The sequence below is a fragment of the Mixophyes fleayi genome, chromosome 6, assembly GCF_038048845.1.
Source record: "Mixophyes fleayi isolate aMixFle1 chromosome 6, aMixFle1.hap1, whole genome shotgun sequence".
NCBI lineage: Eukaryota > Metazoa > Chordata > Amphibia > Anura > Limnodynastidae > Mixophyes > Mixophyes fleayi.
Window position 1 is genome coordinate 2,109,529 of NC_134407.1, and position 26,582 is coordinate 2,136,110.

General features: G+C 43.7%; 1 protein-coding gene and 1 long non-coding RNA gene across 4 annotated transcripts; one reads left to right on the top strand and one right to left on the bottom strand.

Annotated features, from left to right (window-relative positions):
- Positions 1-869: 869 nt before the first annotated feature.
- ENO4 (enolase 4) lies at positions 870-22,630 on the bottom strand. 2 transcript variants are annotated; one of them, XM_075215583.1, is made up of 13 exons: positions 22,376-22,628; positions 16,254-16,382; positions 14,883-15,064; positions 13,272-13,405; positions 12,846-13,015; positions 12,614-12,742; positions 10,155-10,217; positions 9,386-9,553; positions 9,103-9,228; positions 6,875-7,064; positions 3,801-3,868; positions 1,417-1,534; positions 870-1,101 (listed from the first exon to the last, which is right to left on the bottom strand). In XM_075215583.1, the coding sequence occupies exons 1-13, from the start codon at positions 22,538-22,540 to the stop codon at positions 1,013-1,015; spliced, it is 1,731 nt and encodes a 576-aa protein (XP_075071684.1). In that variant the 5' UTR covers positions 22,541-22,628; the 3' UTR covers positions 870-1,012. The 2 variants fall into 2 exon arrangements, with proteins under 2 accessions (XP_075071684.1, XP_075071685.1); XM_075215584.1 differs by lacking the exon at positions 9,386-9,553 and having other exon boundaries at positions 22,376-22,630.
- Positions 22,373-24,148, top strand: LOC142160706 (uncharacterized). Of its 2 annotated transcripts, none has more exons than XR_012693287.1 (3): positions 22,373-22,744; positions 23,508-23,604; positions 23,971-24,148. It is a non-coding gene; the product is annotated as an uncharacterized LOC142160706 (long non-coding RNA). The 2 variants fall into 2 exon arrangements; XR_012693288.1 differs by lacking the exon at positions 23,971-24,148 and adding an exon at positions 23,817-23,924.
- Positions 24,149-26,582: the final 2,434 nt, after the last annotated feature.

The following is a 26,582-nucleotide window of genomic DNA, read 5'->3' on the forward strand; positions in this document are numbered from 1 at the left end:
CACACTACCGAGATCTGTCCGCACTGAGCGGCTCTGCTACACACTACCGAGATCTGTCCGCACGTATCGGCTCTGCTACACACTACCGAGATCTGTCCGCACGTAGCGGCTCTGCTACACACTACCGAGATCTGTCCGCACGTAGCGGCTCTGCTACACACTACCGAGATCTGTCCGCACGTAGCGGCTCTGCTACACACTACCGAGATCTGTCCGCACTATGCCGCTCTGCAACACACTACCGAGATCTGTCCGCACTGAGCGGCTCTGCTACACACTACCGAGATCTGTCCGCACGTATCGGCTCTGCTACACACTACCGAGATCTGTCCGCACGTAGCGGCTCTGCTACACACTACCGAGATCTGTCCGCACGTAGCAGCTCTGCAACACACTACCGAGATCTGTCCGCACTGAGCGGCTCTGCAACACACTACCGAGATCTGTCCGCACTGAGCGGCTCTGCTACACACTACCGAGATCTGTCCGCACGTATCGGCTCTGCTACACTACCGAGATCTGTCCGCACGTAGCGGCTCTGCTACACACTACCGAGATCTGTCCGCACGTAGCAGCTCTGCAACACACTACCGAGATCTGTCCGCACGTAGCGGCTCTGCAACACACTACCGAGATCTGTCCGCACGTAGCGGCTCTGCTACACACTACCGAGATCAGATCCAGTCACCGAGTCCCACCACCATGGTGTACATGTGTATTCCCTATACAACCACTGATAAATCAGACGCAGTATACAGAGGTATAATCCAGTTTATCGGGAGAGATAAGAACGCTGTAAGATATATATATATACTTATTATGTACAGATGAAACCCTGCGTCCCCTGTGGGGGGATTATCGGGAAACACTGGACTTTGGTTTCTTTTTAATCATTATTTTTAGACGCTACATCCTTTATCCTTTATATTTCCCCAGTATATTCCGGGCTGCAGTACAACAGCAAAGTGCCGGCGTCTGACCTGGGCCGGTGATGTGACGTCTCTTCTGGCCTTTACCCTCTCACGGTCGTATCTTCCTCGGCCGGCAGATTACTCTGTGAATTGCTCCAGAGTGCAGGGAACTGGAACGGGGACCTTGAGCCTAGAAGTAGAACAGCAGATGCGGTCACTTTGTGTACAATCAGGGCACATACGTCACCACCAGAGGGGCCAGCAACACCACACACTATATACCTCTCCTGGGGCATACCTATAACTGTTATATATACGCACAATATATGATATACTGTGTGTAATAAGTATCTTTGTGAATGATGGTTTCCGGGGCATATCGGCTGCTGGATTTGCTGTGAAGTTTTTGGAAGCAGCTTGTTGTAAACGTGATGACATTTATGGAGACAATCAGCACAAATCAGTGGCCGCCCCCTGTGGTGACAGATAATAGACTCATTATTACCTAGTCTGCCGCTGTGCGCCAGATCCTCCTCTATTGCCAGCAGACGGTTGTATTTGTCCGTCCTCTCGCCACGCAGGAGACCTCCCAGCTTGATGAAGCTCATCCCAAGCCCCACAGCCTGGAGGAGAGAGACAGAGTTATAACATACCTCCCGGTATATAGGTTCATAGCGGGCAGAGGGGATATAACACAGGACAGGGTCATACCCTATATACCCGGCAGAGGAGATATAACACAGGACAGGGTCATACCCTATATACCGGGCAGAGGAGATATAACACAGACAGGGTCATACCCTATATACCCGGCAGAGGAGATATAACACAGGACAGGGTCATACCCTATATACCCGGCAGAGGGGATATAACACAGACAGGGTCATACCCTATATACCGGGCAGAGGGGATATAACACAGGACAGGGTCATACCCTATATACCCGGCAGAGGGGATATAACACAGGACAGGGTCATACCCTATATACCCGGCAGAGGAGATATAACACAGGACAGGGTCATACCCTATATACCGGGCAGAGGAGATATAACACAGGACAGGGTCATACCCTATATACCCGGCAGAGGAGATATAACACAGACAGGGTCATACCCTATATACCCGGCAGAGGAGATATAACACAGGACAGGGTCATACCCTATATACCGGGCAGAGGGGATATAACACAGACAGGGTCATACCCTATATACCGGGCAGAGGAGATATAACACAGGACTGGGTCATACCCTATATACCCGGCAGAGGAGATATAACACAGGACAGGGTCATACCCTATATACCGGGCAGAGGAGATATAACACAGGACAGGGTCATACCCTATATACCGGGCAGAGGGGATATAACACAGGACAGGGTCATACCCTATATACCGGGCAGAGGGGATATAACACAGGACAGGGTCATACCCTATATACCCGGCAGAGGAGATATAACACAGGACAGGGTCATACCCTATATACCCGGCAGAGGGGATATAACACAGGACAGGGTCATACCCTATATACCGGGCAGAGGGGATATAACACAGGACAGGGTCATACCCTATATACCGGGCAGAGGGGATATAACACAGGACAGGGTCATACCCTATATACCCGGCAGAGGAGATATAACACAGGACAGGGTCATACCCTATATACCGGGCAGAGGGGATATAACACAGGACAGGGTCATACCCTATATACCGGGCAGAGGGGATATAACACAGACAGGGTCATACCCTATATACCCGGCAGAGGGGATATAACACAGGACTGGGTCATACCCTATATACCGGGCAGAGGAGATATAACACAAGACAGGGTCATACCCTATATACCGGGCAGAGGAGATATAACACAGACAGGGTCGTACCCTATATACCCGGCAGAGGGGATATAACACAGGACTGGGTCATACCCTATATACCGGGCAGAGGAGATATAACACAGGGCTGGGTCATACCCTATATACCGGGCAGAGGAGATATAACACAGGACAGGGTCATACCCTATATACCGGGCAGAGGAGATATAACACAGACAGGGTCATACCCTATATACCGGGCAGAGGAGATATAACACAGGACAGGGTCATACCCTATATACCCGGCAGAGGAGATATAACACAGGACTGGGTCATACCCTATATACCGGGCAGAGGAGATATAACACAGGACAGGGTCATACCCTATATACCGGGCAGAGGAGATATAACACAGACAGGGTCATACCCTATATACCCGGCAGAGGGGATATAACACAGGACTGGGTCATACCCTATATACCGGGCAGCGGAGATATAACACAGGACAGGGTCATACCCTATATACCGGGCAGAGGAGATATAACACAGGACTGGGTCATACCCTATATACCCGGCAGAGGGGATATAACACAGGACTGGGTCATACCCTATATACCCGGCAGAGGAGATATAACACAGGACTGGGTCATACCCTATATACCGGGCAGAGGAGATATAACACAGACAGGGTCATACCCTATATACCCGGCAGAGGGGATATAACACAGGACTGGGTCATACCCTATATACCCGGCAGAGGGGATATAACACAGGACTGGGTCGTACCCTATATACCGGGCAGAGGAGATATAACACAGGACAGGGTCATACCCTATATACCCGGCAGAGGGGATATAACACAGGACTGGGTCATACCCTATATACCGGGCAGTGGGCAGAGTTATACCCCGCACAGTATCTCTCACTGTCTGCCATGTCACAATGAGGGATACTAACAATCTAATGACCCGATGATAAGCGCCAGGCACAGGATTCTGCCTCATTGCTGTATATATGTAATAATGTCTCTGTTCCCCTCTCACTGTACTACATGAAATAAGATGGCATTAATGAAGCGGGTACCAGATCTGTGAGGCTGTCCCCAGAACACTCCTCCGATGTACACCCCAAAACACTGACGAGCTTCTCTCCTGAAAAACAAGAATAAGATGAAAGAAAAGGTAGAAAACATTACAGATCATAGCGGACAGGAAGCGTCTGGAGCGCCGCTGGGGTCTTATTCTCTGATTAATCAAGGTCACCAAATGTAATGTAGTATCGGAATGTAAGTGCGGAGTTGTGGAGTGTTTAATGCGAGGGCAGAAGTCAATTGTATTCCTGTAATCATAATGGAAACAGCGACAATGTCTGAGCAACATGTAAATGGATGTTCTAAAACTGCTGGATACTTGTAACGAAACAGTATTAACCCCTCGTGTAACTATAACAGACTGGTGTCTCATATACACAGTGCGCTCTCCCATTAACCCCTCGTGTAACTATAACAGGCTGATATCTCATATACACACAGTGCGCTCTCCCATTAACCCCTCATATAACTATAACATCAGTGTCTCATATACACACAGTGCGCTCTCCAATTAACCCCTCGTGTAACTATAACAGACTGATATCTCGTATACACACAGTGCATTCTCCCATTAACCCCTCGTGTAACTATAACAGGCTGATATATCATATACACACAGTGCGCTCTCCCATTAACCCCTCGTGTAACGATAACAGGCTGAAATCTCATATACACACAGTGCGCTCTCCCATTAACCCCTCGTGTAACTATAACAGACTGGTGTCTCATATACACACAGTGCGTTCTCCCATTAACCCCTCGTGTAACTATAACAGGCTGATATCTCATATACACACAGTGCGCTCTCTCATTAACCCCTCGTGTAACTATAACAGATCAGTGTCTCATATACACACAGTGCGCTCTCCCATTAACCCCTCGTGTAACTATAACAGGCTGATATCTCATATACACACAGTGCGCTCTCCCATTAACCCCTCGTGTAACTATAACAGGCTGATATCTCATATACACACAGTGCGCTCTCCCATTAACCTCTCGTGTACCTATAACAGACTGATATCTCATATATACACAGTGCGCTCTCCCATTAACCCCTCGTGTAACTATAACAGGCTGATATCTCATATACACACAGTGCGCTCTCCCATTAACCTCTCGTGTACCTATAACAGACTGATATCTCATATATACACAGTGCGCTCTCCCATTAACCCCTCGTGTAACTATAACAGATCAGTGTCTCATATACACACAGTGCGCTCTCACATTAACCCCTCATATAACTATAACAGATCAGTGTCTCATATACACACAGTGCGCTCTCCCATTAACCCCTCGTGTAACTATAACAGACTGGTGTCTCATATACACACAGTGCGCTCTCCCATTAACCCCTTGTGTAACTATAACAGATCAGTGTCTCATATACACACAGTGCGCTCTCACATTAACCTCTCGTGTACCTATAACAGACTGATATCTCATATACACACAGTGCGCTCTCACATTAACCCCTCGTGTAACTATAACAGATCAGTGTCTCATATACACACAGTGCGCTCTCACATTAACCCCTCATATAACTATAACAGATCAGTGTCTCATATACACACAGTGCGCTCTCCCATTAACCCCTCGTGTAACTATAACAGACTGATATCTCGTATACACACAGTGCGCTCTCCCATTAACCTCTTGTGTAACTATAACAGATCAGTGTCTCATATACACACAGTGCGCTCTCCCATTAACCCCTCGTGTAACTATAACAGATCAGTGTCTCATACACACAGTGCGCTCTCCCATTAACCCCTTGTGTAACTATAACAGATCAGTGTCTCATATACACACAGTGCGCTCTCCCATTAACCTCTTGTGTAACTATAACAGATCAGTGTCTCATATACACAAAGTGCGCTCTCCCATTAACCCCTCGTGTAACTATAACAGATCAGTGTCTCATATACACACAGTGCGCTCTCCCATTAACTCCTCATGTAACTATAACAGATCAGTGTCTCATATACACACAGTGCGCTCTCCCATTAACCCCTCGTGTAACTATAACAGATCAGTGTCTCATATACACACAGTGCGCTCTCCCATTAACCCCTCATGTAACTATAACAGATCAGTGTCTCATATACACACAGTGCGCTCTCCCATTAACCTCTCGTGTAACTATAACAGATCAGTGTCTCATATACACACAGTGCGCTCTCCCATTAACCCCTCGTGTACCTATAACAGATCAGTGTCTCATATACACAAAGTGCGCTCTCCCATTAACCCCTTGTGTAACTATAACAGATCAGTGTCTCATATACACACAGTGCGCTCTCCCATTAACCCCTCGTGTAACTATAACAGATCAGTGTCTCATATACACACACAGTGCACTCTCCCATTAACCCCTCGTGTAACTATAACAGATCAGTGTCTCATATACACACAGTGCGCTCTCCCATTAACCTCTTGTGTAACTATAACAGATCAGTGTCTCCTATACACACAGTGCGCTCTCCCATTAACCCCTCGTGTAACTATAACAGATCAGTGTCTCATATACACACAGTGCGCTCTCCCATTAACCCCTCGTGTAACTACAACAGACTGATATCTCATATACACACAGTGCGCTCTCCCATTAACCCCTCGTGTAACTATAACAGACTGATATCTCCTATACACACAGTGCGCTCTCCCATTAACCCCTCGTGTAACTATAACAGGCTGATATCTCATATACACACAGTGCGCTCTCCCATTAACCCCTCGTGTAACTATAACAGGCTGATATCTCATATACACACAGTGCGCGCTCCCATTAACCCCTTGTGTAACTGTATATAACAGACTGGACTGGCGACTTGTATTCTTGTGATCTCCTTGTGAGAGGACGCAGTAAGTCATCAGTATGTGTTAAGCTGTACTGGTGATACAGACAGTGAACTGAATACAGATGAGAATGACAACATTCTCTGTACAGCGCTTCGGGATTGGTGGAGCTATATAAAGTAATATGATGATATAAAACGCCAGGTCATGGGGGATGGGACCATGGAGGCAGACATATTCCGCACAGGCCATCTACATGTCTTACCCTCCATCAGTCGCACCAGCTCCAGCAGATCAGACACCGTTGTTTCATTGGTATATTTGAGGATGGGGCCGCTGGACAGCGCAGTGTTACTGGTTTGGAGGAACTGAGTGACTGTATCCAACGCCATCTCAGCCATTATATAACATCTGGAACCAATGGCCTTTCCCAGGGTCTGGTACTGCTCCCTGTCCTGTCCAAACACAGAGAGACCTGGGTTCAGTATAATGCCGGGCTGGGCACATGGATCCTGCCCGCTGCACATTGGTGGGAAGGGAAACTTTATGACCATGGTGAAGGCCTCCTGCAGAGGCTGATACATAATGTGTTACAGGGCTGGAGTAATCTCAGTGCAGTGTCTATTGTGGATGAAAGAAACCACCATCCTGGGAAATAATAAGTGCGGAATAGAACAATTCCTGTCCGTTGACAGAACACAGGTACCATACGCCTGACACAGGGTAATGATGGCTTCAGCGTCAGTTATAGACAAATATGTAACAGTTACTTTTAGAATTTTTAAATCACTTTTAAGTTCCTGAATTACGTTCAATGTGGCGCTAAAGGGGGAAATCTTCATTTATCACAAGACTATGCGTGCCAGACATCACCAGCTCTGAGCCGCTAGGGGAGTGGCTGAGGAGGGGTTATAGCCGCGTTCAGAGCACTCACACGGAGACCGAGAAGACGGTATAACGTAGAATGTAAGCTGTTTGATGAGCAGGGTCCTTCATACTCTTTGTATTCATGTCTGCATTAGGTCTACCTTGTATGTCCTGTTTGATGTATGTCCTGTTTGATGTATGTCCTGTTTGATGTATGTCCTGTTTTATGTATGTCCTGTTTGATGTATGTCCTGTTTGACGTATGTCCTGTTTGACGTATGTCCTGTTTGACGTATGTCCTGTTTGACGTATGTCCTGTTTGACGTATGTCCTGTTTTATGTATGTCCTGTTTGACGTATGTCCTGTTTGACGTATGTCCTGTTTGATGTATGTCCTGTTTTCCCTACTGCACGGCGCTGCGGAGCACTGTGGCGCATTACAAATCTAGGATGATAATAACAATAATAATAATAATGAAGGTATAGCAGTTAGGCGCTCATCATCATCATCATCATCACCATTTATTTATATAGCGCCACTGATTCCGCAGCGCTGTACAGAGAACTCATTCACATCAGTCCCTGCCCCATTGCAGCTTACAGTCTAAATTCCCTAACATACACACACAGACTAGGGTCAATTTGAGAGCAGCCAATTAACCTACTAGTATGTTTTTGGAGTGTGGGAGGAAACCAGAGCACCCAGAGGAAACCCACGCAAACACGGGGAGAACATACAAACTCCAGACAGATAAGGCCATGGTCAGGAATTGAACTCATGACCTCAGCGCTGTCAGGCAGAAGTGCTAACCACTTAGCCACCGTGCTGCCGCTCAGTTCCATTAGGAAACACAAATCCTCAGGTCTCACACTGAAACATTTATACAAATTGGCGATTTAACCCGTCGTGATCATCAGATATTTTGTTTCCATTTTTTAAGCACCACTGAAAAAATGGCAGCTATACTTGGAGACGTTGTGTTTTACAGCATCATCTTCCAGGCACAGGATGTAATGAACACCCACCATCAGCCCACAAAGGACAATGTAATTACACTGTTATAGAACACCCCACTTATTACTTTGTTACTCGTTTCACCAATGTTCTTGTCTCCACCTTGTCTTAGTGACAGAGGAGCGACAGCAGTCACATGGTTAGACAATAACCAATCATAACAAGGCATTAGAGCCGATTCATCCACTACGTTACTATATAACTTTATTAGCACCTCACGATGGACACACTTCCTCCCTAGGCATCTTGCATCTGCAGCACATGCGCCTAGTTTATAACAAGTCGCCATCAGGGAGTATTAGCATTTGCCCTATAGCAGCTCCAACAGATCAGGGGTGTTTCTGCAGGTCTGAGTAGGCTCATCTGTGTGCGCCCACATTTTGGGCATGCTCAGAGCGATCTCACACAAGATGCGCCATCCAATCTGGTGTACGCCACGCCATCCCCCAGCCCCACTGGGACGTAGAAACAAAAAATATGACAGGGGCAGCATAAAGCCAGCGTAGTAAGATGAGAATATACAGTGTCCAGGGATCGTACAGACACCCACAAATATCACAGCAGCCGTCATGTATGTCTCAGCGGAGGAGCGACTATAACAGGCTATTTACCTCTTTCCTAAAAGGGTCCACTAAGGCCACCACAGCTGGATGGCGGCTAATTAAATCCACATATAGATCAACCAATTCATCAGGACTCTTCCACGTTCCGCTGCTGACTTCATATTTCCCTTTGCTCTAAGGGGAGATGGAAATAAGGAGAATGGATTTCATTGCAGCCTCTGAGTAGGGAACACGTTTAATAAGGACAGAGGTCAGGAGAGAGAAATCAAATCAAACTTAAATAATAAACACAGAGAACACTTTCAATTAAGCAACGCGACGCATTACTCACATAGTCCATTAATTCGTGGGCTGCACAATTTATGGCTATAAACACATTAGTTCCTAGCTCCAGAGCGAGGTGTTGGCAGGCTTCTCCTATTAAATCCAGGGGTTGGTCTATACGGTCGCACCCTAATACCAGGCAGCCCAGCGTGGACACGCTCTTAATTACCGATTGCTGGAATGAAACAGGAGAAAAGAAGACATAGGGTCTGTTGCTGTCATTCCACGGGCGAGATGAGCCCATCGGACACCCTGACATTTCACACAGCCAGCAAAGTGCTGTTTACGTCTCTGAAGAGCTGAGTGAGAGTCACTTAAAGCTGCCTCTGAAAAGAGAAAATATTGAATTGCTCTTTGAAAGGACATTGGAATGTCCGATCCTCTCTCTCGTTCGGCCAGATAGATGCTGTATCATCTATTAAATAACTCAAATAGACTCTGTCCATTATAGGCTGTGTCTGTATCTCACATTATGTCTCCCAGACACATCTATCCCGGGAGGTGTAGAGGACAGCGGTTATGTCTCTATATAACACTCCCTGCAGTGTATATATACACACAGTATAATAAGGTATCAGTGTACAAGTGCCCCCAGTTACTATATGCAAATATATTAATTCCCTCAAACGTCACCCTCTCTATAGGGACATTATAAATGTATATAATGGAAGCTGAGCTCTGTATATTCCTACAGTAACCGCGTCACTGTAGTGATGACTGATATACATATATATATATATATATATATATATATATATATATATATATGTACTTACCCCGCTCTTACTATAAAGTTGCTTCGATATCTGTGACTGGAGGGATGAGGCCATGTCCAGGCTCTGGAAGGAGAAGATATAAGAATACAGCACATCAGTAATCAGCTGATAGGGAGCATTATATATTATACATGACAGTGCAACAACTTGCACGGACAGAGGGGGCGATCTATAGCTGCCCTGCGCCCGGTCAGACAGGGTGGAACTAGCAGGATATCTTCAGGATAAGGGTGTCATTAGCAGCATGGGTGACACAGCCCCTAACCCTGTATGTTATACATCCTGCTGAACGTACAGACATATTAGGGTTTCAGTTACAGAATTCAGACTTCTACTGAGACTCACACATCAAGGATCACGTCTCCGCAGACACTGCCGGGTACAGGCTGAGGATGGAGCTCCTCAGACCCCTATTACAGGGATAACCCCAGGGACTGCTCCTATCACATTAGGCCGCCCTTGTTCATAGCAGCCTAACCTGCTGCTCTGTCTGGTTACTTTTGGCAGATGGGGTAACAAAGAATTAAACCAAAGGAAAGAGGTTCCTGCACGGAGAAACGGAGGGTTGTACAGCCTTCAGAGGCGGTGTGACCGGCATAATGAGGCTGCCGTGGTATTCTGGTCAGAGCGGGGATCAGAGTTTTATGGGCAGGAAATATAAAGGGCAGATCTGAGTGCTCTCCCATTGCCTGTACCAGTGGGACTACATGCCCCTGACCCACCTGCACCAGGCTAGACCTTGGGCTTCAGTGCTGAGCTTATCTCTCTGGTACTCTAATAATTACAATCAGCCCTGGTACTGAACACACATGGGCTCTACCTGGCCAGCATGGAAACCAAGTGGGCCCCAGGAGGTGGTGACAGCTTAGGGCCCTTGTGTAAAAGACTCGGTGACTGTGGCGCGCAGCCTTGTCTCCCTCCAATCACAGTGACGAGTCCTGCTCCGTGCTGAGCTGAGAGGGGCACCGCTACTAATTACAAACAGCCCACTGCTGAGAAGGGGCCCTTACTGCCCACTGCCAGGAAAGAAAAGGGGCCCTCAGAGGTGAAAGTAACTATTGAGAAAGGGGTCTGACACAAGCCAGATCTCCTACTGGCCCGATCCCCCCATGCCAACAGGTGCACCCAGACTTAACAGGGCTTACCTGCTGCCGTCTCCCTGTACCCAGCTCACAGCCGGGCAAATATCGTATAACATGAATAAATTAGTATTTATTTCAAACAACCACCAGATAAAGCGCTTTATAGGAAAATTCCCATTACACTGTGCATCACAATGTTACCTTCAATGGGGGAAACACATCACATAATGAGCATACAGGACAAGACACCCAATACATCTATCACAGTCCAGTTCTCCCTCTGCCAGCATGGCACTGATCAGCCCCGGTGGTTACAAGGAGAGAGATGAATGGCCGTATAGCAGTTCCTGGAAGGTCACTTTGTAGTAATGCTTCCATACAGTCTAGTGGTAGCCATATCCCTCGGCCAGTCCTGTCAGTGTCCGAGTCTGCTGAGGGGCGCCGGACACAACGCTGGGGCTCCGCGCTCTGGATTGGGCCTCAGCTGCATGTAGTTTACACCCCAAACATATGAAGAGACGGGTACAATAGGCACCTCCCTTGTCTAGTGATAGATGAGTGGTTATCCCGGGGTGACGGCTATTTCTGGTTCACAGTGGCTGATCGCTATATCACACTGACACGGTATTTGGAGTAGTTGGGCAGCGTTTATAAAGTAATGTGTCAAAGCCCCCCGGACGGCCATAGTTATTACAAATTATAACGTGGAAAGTCGGGCAGTGCTGCAGCATTTGTCCTGACGAACGGCGGTGCCAGACTGACGTAATAGTGCCAGATACCCTGCTCTGGTCATATGGTCCAACTAACTGCACAATATAAATATAACTTCTACCCCCCTCATTGTGGTACTGAGTACTGAGGACGAGCAATTTGCTACGTTTAAAACAAAGGTCACTTTGGGGACAACATTTTTTTTGCTTTAGTTTTTTTTGTTTTTTTATTGACTTATATTTTACTGTGCGTGGTTTGGTCAACTTGTGGAACTACAAGTCCCAGCAAAGACATACTAGGTCTTCTAGTTCCCCAGGTTAACTGCGCCCTCCATGTCACACCGTGCGCACCCCCTCAACAGACATCCAGGTCTCTGTTATTAGCCTCTAGTTTTGGGAGGTTAAACTTCCAGTTGGAAAAAATTCTGAACAAAACAATTGCAGTAAAAATACATAAATAAAATCCCCCGGTCAGTGTCTGTCACAGATGATACTGTCCCACAGCCGCTCTCTCTAGATGTAGGTATACACAGTATAACTGCCTTAGGCCACGTCTGGCCAACCTGTGACACTACAAGTCCCAGCGCCATCTGATTGCTGGCAGAGTATGCTGGGACTTGTAGTGTCACGACACCTGGAAAGCCAGATAGATAAACACAGAGCCAACCTCTCCAGCCGTTAGCCCCGGCTTTGGAACCACCATGACTTCTTTCATCAGGTTCAGTTTTCCCGGTGAGGATTTGCCGTAGCTCAGCAGCGTTATCAGGGGCGTCGGCAGCACCAGCTCTGTGGGTGGCTGTGGTAGAGAAAATAAAAGGTCAGCAGGACCCTGCGTCCTGACACAGACCCGGAGAGGTTATTAGTGTAAATGACTGTGAGTAAGGAGCAGATCACAGTACCTGCGGGTGTCTGAGCGCTGAGATATACGAGTACAGAGGGACGTCGCTGAGCACTGCGCTGCATTTAGCTACAGCTAGAGACACTGCACCGACAGCAAGACTGCCCCTAGTGGCTGCTGCAGGAGGCTCCGCCGGAGGAATAGGCTTCTCTAGTGCAGCCGTCTTCTTACCTGGGGAGGATTAATACGGCTCATAAGAAAGTAGCGGACAAAATATCAGAACATTATTACAGTGACGGTAAATGATTATATACGTATTATGCACAGAATAACTTCATGGAGAATCTGCATTTATCTTGTGACACAGTCATACACTAGACACACTGCCGCCTACTCTACAACGATCTCATTAATCCAATGTATATATATATAACCTGTCCGTATAATGACATCATGCAGTATATGTGTAATGTCTGTATATTATCACCTTTACCGCTTCCTTTCTTCTTCCCAGATGAGGGTGAAGCTGCCGGGGGCGGCACAGACTCTGCGGGGGCCGGAACTGTCACTTGTTCACCAAATCTTTCTCTTTCTTCCTCCTTCTTCAGCTTCAAAAAGTCACTAAATATAAGAAACACGCAACCAATGAGCTGTGAGATCCCGGCCCTCCCATCACATATATAATCTATACCATAACCTGCAGCCAATGAGCTGTGAGATCCCGGCACTCTCATCACCTATAGACAGTCATTACCAGCATGCAGGGTTATACGCTGTGTGAGGGAACGGGCCGCTGGCCATGTATGGTCTTACACAACAGGAAGTGGTTATCAGGTCAAGCAGCCAGAATTCAATTGGACCTGTTGGACTTCTGGGATACGGGTGGATCAATCGGCGATCACAACAGTTTTATGTATGCTGCACTGTGGTGTTTTTTTTCAATATTAATGGTCGGCATTTAACTGGTAACTGATTCGGTGGTTCCTGATCTCAAGAAGCCATTGGGGGGAATGTTTAAAGCAAACGCCACGTCTTTACACACTGATGATCTTACATAGGTTGCATTGTATTATTATTATTCCTACCTGACATTTCTATTTCTGTTGATAACACGCCCATAAATCCCATCCCGCAAGCTCGCTGCCTAGGTGTAATCCTTTACTCACACCTATCCTTTGTTCCCCACATCAACTCTATATCTAAATCCTGCTACATACATCTAAAAAACATTTCCAGAATACGCACATATCTCACACAAGACACTGTAGTTCTTGCACTCATCATCTCCCGCATCGACTATTGTGATTCCCTCCTTACTGGTCTTCCCAAAGTCAGACTGGACCCCTACAATCTATTTTGCACGCAGCGACTAGATTGATTTACCTTACTAACCGTTTTTCCTCTGCTGAGCCACTCTGTCAGTCTCTACATTGGTTGCCTGTTTTTCAACTAATCCAATATAAAATTGTTATAATATACAAGGCCATCAACAAAATTGCACCAACATACATCTCCTCCCTTGTCTCAAAATATCTCCCAACTCGACACCTCCGTTCTGCACAAGATCTGCGTCTCTCTTCCACTCTCATCACACCCTCCCATTCCCGGTTACAGGATTTTTTTCTGGCTGCACCCACTGTGGAATTCCCTCCCTCGCACAGTAAGACTTTCCTCTAGTCTTCAAACCTTCAAACATTCTCTGAAAACCCACCTCTTCAGGCAAGCTTATAATATTCCTCAACCAGTATCTTAATCTCCCTAGGTTACCCTATTACCACCCTCTACACAGCTAACACAAGACAACGATCCGCTGACCAACATTGCTGTGTGACTGATCACACAAGCAACACAATACTTTTTAACTTTGCATTCTAGCTGGTCCAATGTACAATATGATGTAGCACGTGCCCTTATGTATCAAACCATTGTCCCATAGATTGTAAGCTTGTGAGCAGGACCCTCTTACCTCTCTGTATGTATTACCCAGTATTGTTTTATTACTTTGTTTGTTTCCTATTGTACAGCACTACGGAATTTGCTGGCGCTATATAAATAAATGTTGATGATGATGATAATATTAGACAGATTATATACATACCTCAGGAGCTGATCGATTTGACCCTGCTCATTGGGTTGTATCCCTTTCAGTGAAGAGCTTATAAAACTTTGTATCCAATCAATGGCCACTTCTACTGACTTGTCTCTGTCGCTGGCCCCCGCTGCCTCGCAGGTAAGAGGCCCAAACTCGCAGTCTGCGGAGATAATGGCCGTACAGATTCTCTGCAGAGGCAGAAGAAAGTAGGATGCTATAAACACCACAAACTGTCTCAATAACCAACACACGTATGTGTCAGGCGTGTGTCACGCACTGTGCAGATTACACAGTATGTATATGGTGTATACGCATGGATGCCATATCTCTGCGTCCATCATTATCTTACGTCTCTGTGTACAGACAATCAGAGATAATTACCATCTTAGACCCTTGTGGACTAACCCAAAACAACAGCACTAATGCAACCTGAAATGTATGAAATGATTACTGCAATGTGATTTCCAGGTGTTACACCCTTTGTCTGTATACACAATACCCACTTGAGTGACACACAGCGTGGCAGACATCTGGATATTGTTTACAGAAGGTGACCTTGTGCTTTCATGTTAATGGTGTGTGATAAAGGTGGCATTGTGCCATCTGTGCTGTGATGGAAGAGGTGACACAATGTAAACTCTCACACTGCTTCAATGATCGTACTCTGAAAGGAATATCAGCGACAGATCTGGGAGCGTTGACAAAGGAGAGACTCTACTGTGTGTACTTCAATGTCACTATAATGTTATAAGAGAGGTGAGGTGCTCTATCATCTTTATACAAAGTGCAATTCTTGTATCAACCCGTCTCTGCCATGTGCACATCACCTAACGTGAGGCAGATGTCACATAGACACCGGGGGATGGACATTGGGAATGGACTCTGGCCATGTGCTAGAAGACGTCCTCAGCCCCCGCTGAGCTGCGTGGGTGCTGTACTCTGCACAGTGCGCTGAGGAGGGACCATCACCGACGCACGGAGAGCGGCGTCTAGAGGCCCCAATCATCTCCTGGACCTGTAGCCGTGGTACTACCACTGAACACATCTACCCTCTGATCCCTGGAGACACCGTCATAAACTAGCAGTGCATCTAAGTGTGTCCACCCTCTGACCACTTTAATTCACTAGAAAGACTAGAAGTTACCCCAGAGTATAAATGCCATCAGCCTCATCCTCTCTACGGTTTCTCAGTATGACGTACCCATTACCCTCTTGGTGTATGTCCCTGGATGTATGACGTCAAAGTCTCCCTGTTGTACAGCGCTGCAGAATATGCTGGTGCATCATGAACAAAGCGTGATAATAATGATGATTTCAGAGGGGGCTTCTGTCCGGCAGCATCTATACAGCATGATTATATAATATATATATATATACCTTGTCAGCGTTCCTCACAGTGCACAGAACCTCTGCTTCTAGAGTCGCTTTCCCTGCGCCATCCAGAACCTTTCTCCCACGAATGTCGCTAATAACCGGAGGCTTGGAGAACTCGGCAAAATAATTGGCCTGAAATAACATAAGTAATATACCTGCGGTAAGTCGTAATACAGGAATAACTGTGTAGAAACATTGTCCTGTATAAATCTATGGATAACAGGACATTGTGGGCAGCACGGTGGCTCAGTGGTTAGCACTTCTGCCTTACAGAACTGGGGTCATGAGTTCAATTCCCGACCATGTCCTTATCTGTGTGGAGTTTGTATGTTTTCCCTGTGTTTGTGTGGGTTTCCTCCGGGTGCTCCGGTTTCCTCCCACACTCCAAAAACAAACTTGTAGGTTAATTGGCTGCTAACAAATTGACCCTAGTGTGTGTATGTGTTAGGGAATTTAGACTGTAAGCTCCAATGAGGCAAGTTCTCTGTACAGCGCTGCGGAATTAGTGGCGCTATATAAATAAATGATGATGATGATATCTTACATGATAACGGGGGATGGCAGTACCCCAATATGATGTAAACATTATGTTTCACTTCAACTAGAAAATAAATGGGGGTATTGGGGTCATTACTATGTCATATAGAATCCTGATTAATGACATAGTATATAACATAATAAGCATGACATATATCACTGCTATCTGTTCCTTTTATCTCCAATAGGGGGGCTCTTCCACAGCAACATTAGGACCCCTAGATATATAATGTTACCAGTATAAGCCACTTGTCTATTATGCCAAAAAGTTAAAAATAAATTCAGCACCTAATAATAATAATAATAATGATAATAATAACAATAATAATAGACTCCCCAAACCGTTACCGTTTTATTGATAAATACTCCAATACAATTGCACTGGTACTCGCACTGAGAGCATACCTGCACACGGATATATTATCATACAGAACATGTACAGCTTCTCTGTCTATATGTTCACAAGAATTAAATGGTTTCATTCGAGATGGGGAGAGAGATTATGTACTGCTTTAATAAGCTATATATTTATATATTTGAATAAATTATTTCTAATATTGAGAAGCCTATTTTTCAAACATTTTATAACCTTAAATCAGCTTTATGGGGGACACATCTCCTGCGATCACTGAAGTAACACTCAGTACCTGGAACCGGGCTCATTCATAAAGCTCTATAACTGTCAGCGGATGGTGGTGACCCATGTGGTGACCCCACTGACAGAATTATGGGCACACATACGCCATGTAGGGGAGAGGCCCTGGAAGTCAGACTGGACATTATATCATTATATCAAGACTGGACATTATAGCAGTATTACAGTAAAGGGACAGCACAATATATCACAGTGACTGGAAGTTATAGCAGTAATATAGTACAGGGACAGGACATTATATCAGTATTACAGTACAGGGACCGGACATTATATCACAATGACTGGACGTTATAGCAGTATTACAGTACAGAGACAGGACATTACAGCAGTATTACAGTACAGGGACTGGACATTATATCACAGTGACTGGACGTTATAGCAGTAATATAGTACAGGGACAGTACATTATATCAGTATTACAGTACAAGGACTGGACACTATATCAGTATTACAGTACAGGGACAGGATATTATATCAGTATTACAGTACAGGGACAAGACATTATATCACAATGACTGGACGTTATAGCAGTAATATAGTACAGGGACAGGACATTACAGCAGTATAATATCACAGTGAGTAGACATTATATCAGTATTACAGTACAAGGACAGGACATTATATCAGTATTACAGTACAGGGACAGGACATTATATCAGTATTACAGTACAGGGACTGGACATTATATCAGTATTACAGTACAGGGACAGGACATTATATCAGTATTACAGTACAGGGACTGGACACTATATCAGTATTATAGTACAGGGACAGGATATTATATCACAGTGACTGGACAGTATATCAGTATTACAGCACAGGGACTGAACATTATATCAGTATTACAGTACAGGGACAGGACATTATATGAGTATTACAGGACAGGGACAGGACATTATATCAGTATTACAGTACAAGCACTGGACACTATATCAGTATTTTAGTACAGGGACAGGATATTATATCACAGTGACTGGACATTATATCAGTATTACAGCACAGGGACAGGATATTATATCACAGTGACTGGACATTATATCAGTATTACAGCACAGGGACTGAACATTATATCAGTATTACAGTACAGGGACTGGACATTATATCAGTATTACAGCACAGGGACAGGATATTATATCACAGTGACTGGACATTATATCAGTATTACAGGACAGGGACTGGACATTATATCAGTATTACAGTACAGGGACAGGACATTATATCAGTATTACAGTACAAGGGCTGGACATTATATCAGTATTACAGTACAGGGACTGGACATTATATCACAGTACAGGACATTATATCAGTATTACAGTACAGGGACAGGACATTATATCAGTATTACAGGATAGGGACATTATATCAGTATTACAGCACAGGACATTATATCAGTATTACAGGACAGGGACATTATATCAGTATTACAGGACAGGGACATTATACCAGTATTACAGCACAGGACATTATATCAGTATTACAGGACAGGACATTATATCAGTATTACAGGACATTATATCAGTATTACAGGACAGGACATTATATTAGTATTACAGGCCAGGACATTATATCAGTATTACAGGACAGGACATTATATCAGTATTACAGGACAGGACATTATATCAGTATTACAGGACAGGACATTATAGCAGTATTACAGGACAGGACATTAGAGCAGTATTACAGGACATTATATTAGTATTATAGGACAGGACATTAGAGCAGTATTACAGTACAGGGACAGGACAATAACACAATATTATATTACAGGGACAGGACATTATATCAGTATTACAGGACATTATGTCAGTATTACAGGACAGGACATTAGAGCAGTATTACAGGACAGGACATTATATCAGTATTACAGGACAGGACATTATAGCAGTATTACAGGACAGGACATTATATCAGAATTACAGCACAGGATATTATATCAGTATTACAGTACAGTACAGGACATTATATCAGTATTACAGGACACGGACTGGACATTATATCAGTATTACAGGACATTATATCAGTATTATATCACAGTACAGGATATTATATCAGTATTATATCACAGTACAGGACATTATATAAGTAGCACAGGGACTGAACATTATATCAGTATTACAGCACAGGGACAGGACATTATATCAGTATTACAGTACAGGGACTGGACATTATATCAGTATTACAGTACAGGGACAGGACATTATATCAGTATTACAGGATAGGGACATTATATCAGTATTGCAGCACAGGACATTATATCAGTATTACAGGACAGGGACATTATATCAGTATTACAGCACAGGACATTATATCAGTATTACAGGACATTATATCAGTATTACAGGACAGGACATTATATTAGTATTACAGGACAGGACATTATATCAGTATTACAGGACAGGACATTATAGCAGTATTACAGGACAGGACATTATATCAGTATTACCGTACAGGACATTAGAGCAGTATTACAGGACATTATATTAGTATTACAGGACAGGACATTAGAGCAGTATTACAGGACATTATATTAGTATTACAGGACAGGACATTATATCAGTATTACAGGACAGGACATTATATCAGTATTACAGGACATTATATCAGTATTACAGTACAGGGACTGGACATTATATCAGTATTACAGTACAGGGACTGGACATTGTATCACAGTACAGGACATTATATCAGTATTACAGTACAGGGACAGGACATTATATCAGTATTACAGGATAGGGACATTATATCAGTATTACAGCACAGGACATTATATCAGTATTACAGGACAGGGACATTATATCAGTATTACAGCACAGGACATTATAGGAGTATTACAGGACAGGACATTATATCAGTATTACAGGACATTTTATCAGTATTACAGGACAGGACATTATATTAGTATTACAGGACAGGACATTATATCAGTATTACAGGACAGGACATTATAGCAGTATTACAGGACAGGACATTATATCAGTATTACAGGACAGGACATTATATCAGTATTACAGCACAGGACATTATAGCAGTATTACAGGACAGGACATTATATCAGTATTACCGTACAGGACATTAGAGCAGTATTACAGGACATTATATTAGTATTACAGGACAGGACATTAGAGCAGTATTACAGGACATTATATTAGTATTACAGGACAGGACATTAGAGCAGTATTACAGGACATTATATTAGTATTATAGGACAGGACATTAGAGCAGTATTACAGTACAGGGACAGGACAATATAACAATATTATATTACAGGACAGGACATTATATCAGTATTACAGGACATTATATCAGTATTACAGGACAGGACATTATATTAGTATTACAGGACATTATATTAGTATTACAGGACAGGACATTATATCAGTATTACAGGACATTATAGCAGTATTACAGGACAGGACATTATAGCAGTATTACAGGACATTATATCAGTAATACAGGACAGGACATTATTACAGTATTACAGGACATTATATCAGTATTACAGGACAGGACATTAAATCAGTATTACAGGACAGGACTAAATATCAGTATTACAGGACATTATAGCCGTATTACAGGACAGGACATTATATTAGTATTACAGGACAGGACATTATAGCAGTATTACAGGACAGGACATTATATCAGTATTACAGGACAGGACATTAAATCAGTATTACAGGACAGGACATTATATTAGTATTACAGGACATTAGAGCAGTATTACAGGACATTATATTAGTATTATAGGACAGGACATTAGAGCAGTATTACAGGACAGGACATTGGAGCAGTATTACAGGACATTAGAGCAGTATTACAGGAGAGGACATTAGAGCAGTATTACAGGACATTATATTAGTATTATAGGACAGGACATTAGAGCAGTATTACAGTACAGGGACAGGACAATATAACAATATTATATTACAGGACAGGACATTATATCAGTATTACAGGACATTATATCAGTATTACAGGACAGGACATTATATTAGCATTACAGGACATTATATTAGTATTACAGGACAGGACATTATATCAGTATTACAGGACATTATAGCAGTATTACAGTACATTATAGCAGTATTACAGGACAGGACATTATATCAGTATTACAGGACATTATAGCAGTATTACAGGACAGGACATTATTACAGTATTACAGGACAGGACATTATATCAGTATTACAGGACAGGACATTATTACAGTATTACAGGACATTATATCAGTATTACAGGACAGGACATTAAATCAGTATTACAGGACATTATAGCAGTATTACAGGACATTATATCAGTATTACAGGACAGGACATTATATCAGTATTACAGGACATTAGAGCAGTATTACAGGACATTATATCAGTATTACAGGACAGGACATTATATCAGTATTACAGGACATTAGAGCAGTATTACAGGACAGGACATTATATTAGTATTACAGGACATTAGAGCAGTATTACAGGACAGGACATTATATCAGTATTACAGGACATTAGAGCAGTATTACAGGACAGGACATTATATTAGTATTACAGGACATTATATCAGTATTACAGGACAGGACATTATAGCAGTATTACAGGACAGGACGTTATATCAGTATTACAGGACATTATATCAGTATTACAGGACAGGACATTATATCAGTATTACAGGACAGGACATTATAGCAGTATTACAGGACAGGACATTATATCAGTATTACAGTACAGGACATTATATCAGTATTACAGTACAGGGACAGGACATTATATCAGTATTACAGTACAGGGACAGGACATTATATCAGTATTACAGTACAGGGACAGGACATTATAGCAGTATTACAGGACAGGACATTATATCAGTATTACAGGACATTAGAGCAGTATTACAGGACATTATATCAGTATTACAGGACATTAGAGCAGTATTACAGTATTAGTACCAGGTGTCCGTACACGTCCTCCGGGCCCCGGTAGAAGGTGCTGGTCAGGGCCTGTTCCAGCCTCTCCGGGAGGTGCCGGGACCGGTAATACTCGGCAGCGGCGGTCGCGGTGCGCTGGAAGTGGCCCCGCCCCCCTCGGGACATCTCGGTGTCTCCGCAGCTCATCCCCGGTGATCTGGGCCCAGTTGCCGGTTGCCAGGTAACGCAGCGTGATGCTGCAGGGTCGCCATGGAGACAGCGCGGCGGCAGAGCGCATGCGCACTGCACTATATCAGTGAGCAGAGAGAAGGATGGTCCTTGTGTTACTGTACATAGGAGTCATGGGGACCGGGCCACAAGAAGATGGCGGACACAGCACCCTCCAGTGAGGTAAAATGGTGCCAGTGGAGGAGTCCTCTGAGTATCAGAGACCTAGGTAGATGTATTACAGCCAGCACTCAGCAGGTCTCCTAGTGATGGTTTATATACATAGGTCTCTACAACAGGGAGAGCAGAGTTCCTGGCCTGCAGGATTATCATCACCCTGCGCATTGTCATGTATTGTGTTATATTGTGGAGGGATGACAGACTGACAGACATGCACAGTAGTGATTGGGTGATTCATACGCAAGACACAGGGTTTTAATACAAATTAGATTTTGTAGTGAATTCAGAAGTTTGTGGGGCCCTGGTGACTTGGGTTTTATGGATACTTGCCAACTCTCCCTGAATGTCCGGGAGACTCCCGCATTTCTCGCCACACAGTAGATTTATGGCGGGGGGCGGAGCTTAATGATGCTAATATCGCTTAGATGGCTGCCTACTTTTGCCTATAAGCCTGAAGAAAGTTGTTTATTACAATAAACAATAGGAGGCATCTATAAAACTAATTTACAAATGTAAACATTTGCAATAATGGGGCTATTACTATACCTCAGAGTATGCAGAAAATGTTTATTTCTTGCACCTCAGCAGGGATTGTGAGATCAGTGACATGACATTTACCAAAGACAAGTTGCAATTGCAACTTAATCATTAGCACTATACAGGTTCATGTACTCCGTCAAACCTAGTGCCAGGGGAGGAATGTTTTTTAACAATGTCGGTACAGCTTCCGTACATGTAAGATGTTTTTCTCATTATTATTCTGCAGCGCTGTACAAGCCAGAATCGATGATACAACACAGATGAAAGCATTGAAGTGGAGAGATCCCTGTAGATTTAAGAACATGTGAGGATAAAACAAACAGGTACGGTGTACAGCCAGTATATATCGTTTTATAATGTGCTAAATACAGGGGCAGGCTGGGCTGGGGGTCAAGGGGGCCTCTGCCGGTAGTGGGTTAACTTGGGCTGGGTCACTAGGTCACCTGCAATTATTTTCTTTTCTTTTAACTGATGTTGAATTGTATGAAGAGAGCATCGCTATGATACCTGCTGCTTTGCATTTTTGTTTTCAAAGTACGGAGCAGTCCCCATAAATGTCTATTTTACACATACAAGATTTCTACAATTCTAAACCCAATCAGGCAGAAAAACCTGGAGCTGACTATAACAGTCTATACCTTGTATAGTATAGATACAAAACTGAATCAAATAACAATTAATATACTTAGATAGGAAACAATTCCTGCTTATTTATGGAAGATCTCTGCGGAAACCACATATCAAAGGTGGAGAAGTGGAAAAGAACCAAACAAATAGCCATCCGAGGTAACCACACATCAGTAGTGGAGAAACGCGTCACAGGAACACCTTTGAACCGTGATCACAGGACTTAATTATAACTCTAGTGATTGGATTGACTGATTAAATAAAATTTAAGACGAAAATTTGTCCGAATTAATGGGTTGTTAATTTATCTTATCTTTGCAACAAGGATTGAAAGGGTTTGTGTTAGAAATGTGGTAATTAACAAACAGGGCCCTCTATCACAACTCCTCACCCCAATCATCCCTCTACGCCCCGTCTATGTTGACCAGTGAACCAACCTTCTCTAACATAAACAGTATGTGACACATTGACTAGTTCCTCCCTGAGGAGCGGTGACTACAACCTACAAGTTCCAAGCATTGGCCTGCAGCTATTTTGGGCCTGTCCTTTCTACAAGATTCCTTCATCACCTCCATGTTTTTGAGCTGTCCTGCATAACATTCCCAACATCTCATTTCCTTACAACATGCTAAACGTCTGCTTATATCTGTAGTAGATGTACGTGTGTTTCGGGCCGTGGCCTCTCTGCTGACACAGTCAGTTATGTTGCAGATCGTAGACAGGACTCTCTGTAGAATTTCTGGTGCAATCCAGACTTCATTGTTCCCTCCATAATTGTAAGTTGTCTGCAGAGCAGCCACCCATAATATCCTCCCGCATGGCTCACAGATGGCACTATGCTTCTTTGTTGAAATGCAGCTTCTTTCCCAAACATATCTGGAGAAACTGATTATTGCCGTATAAAGTGCAATTTGTGCACAAAAGGTCATTCTTTCTGACAATTGCAAACAGTGCTAAAATATCTCAATGTGCCAAGAAAACATCTAGCAAATATCACAATTGGTTGCAAATAATAATGTGATTATGCGTAATTAGAAAGCAAGCACAGGCTCGTGTTGGCTGCATTACTTTACATGAGCATTTGTGCTAGAGGATTCTACTATTATCTAATCACAACGTTCTTCGATAACCATCTCTGGATTGTCCATATGGTTTTGTTGGAACTTGAGATGGGCATCTTCGTTTTGAAGAGCAGTGGTTTCCTATGATGGACGCAATCAGAGAATATCAGTATCATAGAATAGTTATAATAATAGCTGCCTGTTAACCCAGTTTCTGTGTGACCACTGCTGTAATATGTGCCATTCTCTTAGAGTGACCTTTGCTGGATGACCACTCACGGGTAGAGTAATGGTGGAGATGAATCCTCTCCGTCTAGCTCTGTCCGATAGACCAATTAGTTGTGTAACCTGCTCCATCCATATGAGCATTAGCAAAACATTGTATAAGAAAACTGCACTAGGACATGATTTACGGTCACAGACCATTGTTGTACAGAGCAGGCTGGGATCGTGATAACCAACGTTGGTGGGTCTTCATAGAGAACTGTCTCTTCTCTTCTTACTGACTCGAATTACTGCTTAATACAGCAATACCAGAGATCTTCCACCACGTCCTGCAAATATTGTGTCAGTGGTCCTGATTCACCAGGGCATACTGAGCGCAAGGTGCGTTTCTTATCAGCTCTGTGTCCTCCTGCAAGAGCGGATCTTCAGATACAGGCGCTGATAAATTCGGGTGTAAGTCTGCTCAGCTCTGCTACATGAGACGCTGTAGGATATGTCCATAACCTATGTAGATTAGACATTCGCAAGAAAAGAATGCCCAGAAAAAACAAACTGATAGAATTAATGTCACCTGATAATAATAAAGCCATTAATGACAAAACAGCCAAAAACAAAAAAAAAAAATATCTTTAATTTTCCTATTCCCCATGAAATACATTTATCAGGATGTTATTAATGACTACTGTACATAAAATACATTGTTACAGTTGCTCCTGATTACAAACACATGTTGTAGCTGTATACACAGCCGTCATCACTAGTAATCAGCACTTACACCTGATCTGTAGCTGGTGCCAGTGATATGATGGAAAAACATGTATCTGAGAGATGCCCAAAGCTTGAATCAGATGCTGCTCTGTGCGCTCAGCTTGGCACGTCCTGACTGTACATTGACTACGGGCGAGCGCCCCTTTCCTGTCCTGTTTCCTCCCAGAAATCGTAGCCCGTAGTAAGTGTACTTTGTGTACGTAGATGTAGTGAACATTGTTGTGTTTATCGGTGTATGGCCTGGCGTGCGATACCACATTTTCGGCTTTGATGAATCTGGCCCATTGTATTTAGTAATACAATGTAGAATTCCTTAGTCCGTCCTCCGATGAGGCCTGGGACAACTTTCTGTTTTGAGTGGACACAATATTTTCACTTTTATACAAGAAAACAAGTTTTATATATTAAGATGAGTTTTTGTTATTGCTAGTATATTAAAATGAATATAGTTTTGTAATAATTTAGGGAAGGAAATTGCACTTATCCTTTGTGATTGGAATCCCTGCTAACCCCTATAATTACTCAGCCTTTGCAGGTGTACACAGGTAGACTCTGGGTGTTAGCGTTGCAGACAGACTGCCGTAGGCTCTTATAAGAACTCTCTTCTCATTTGTCTACAG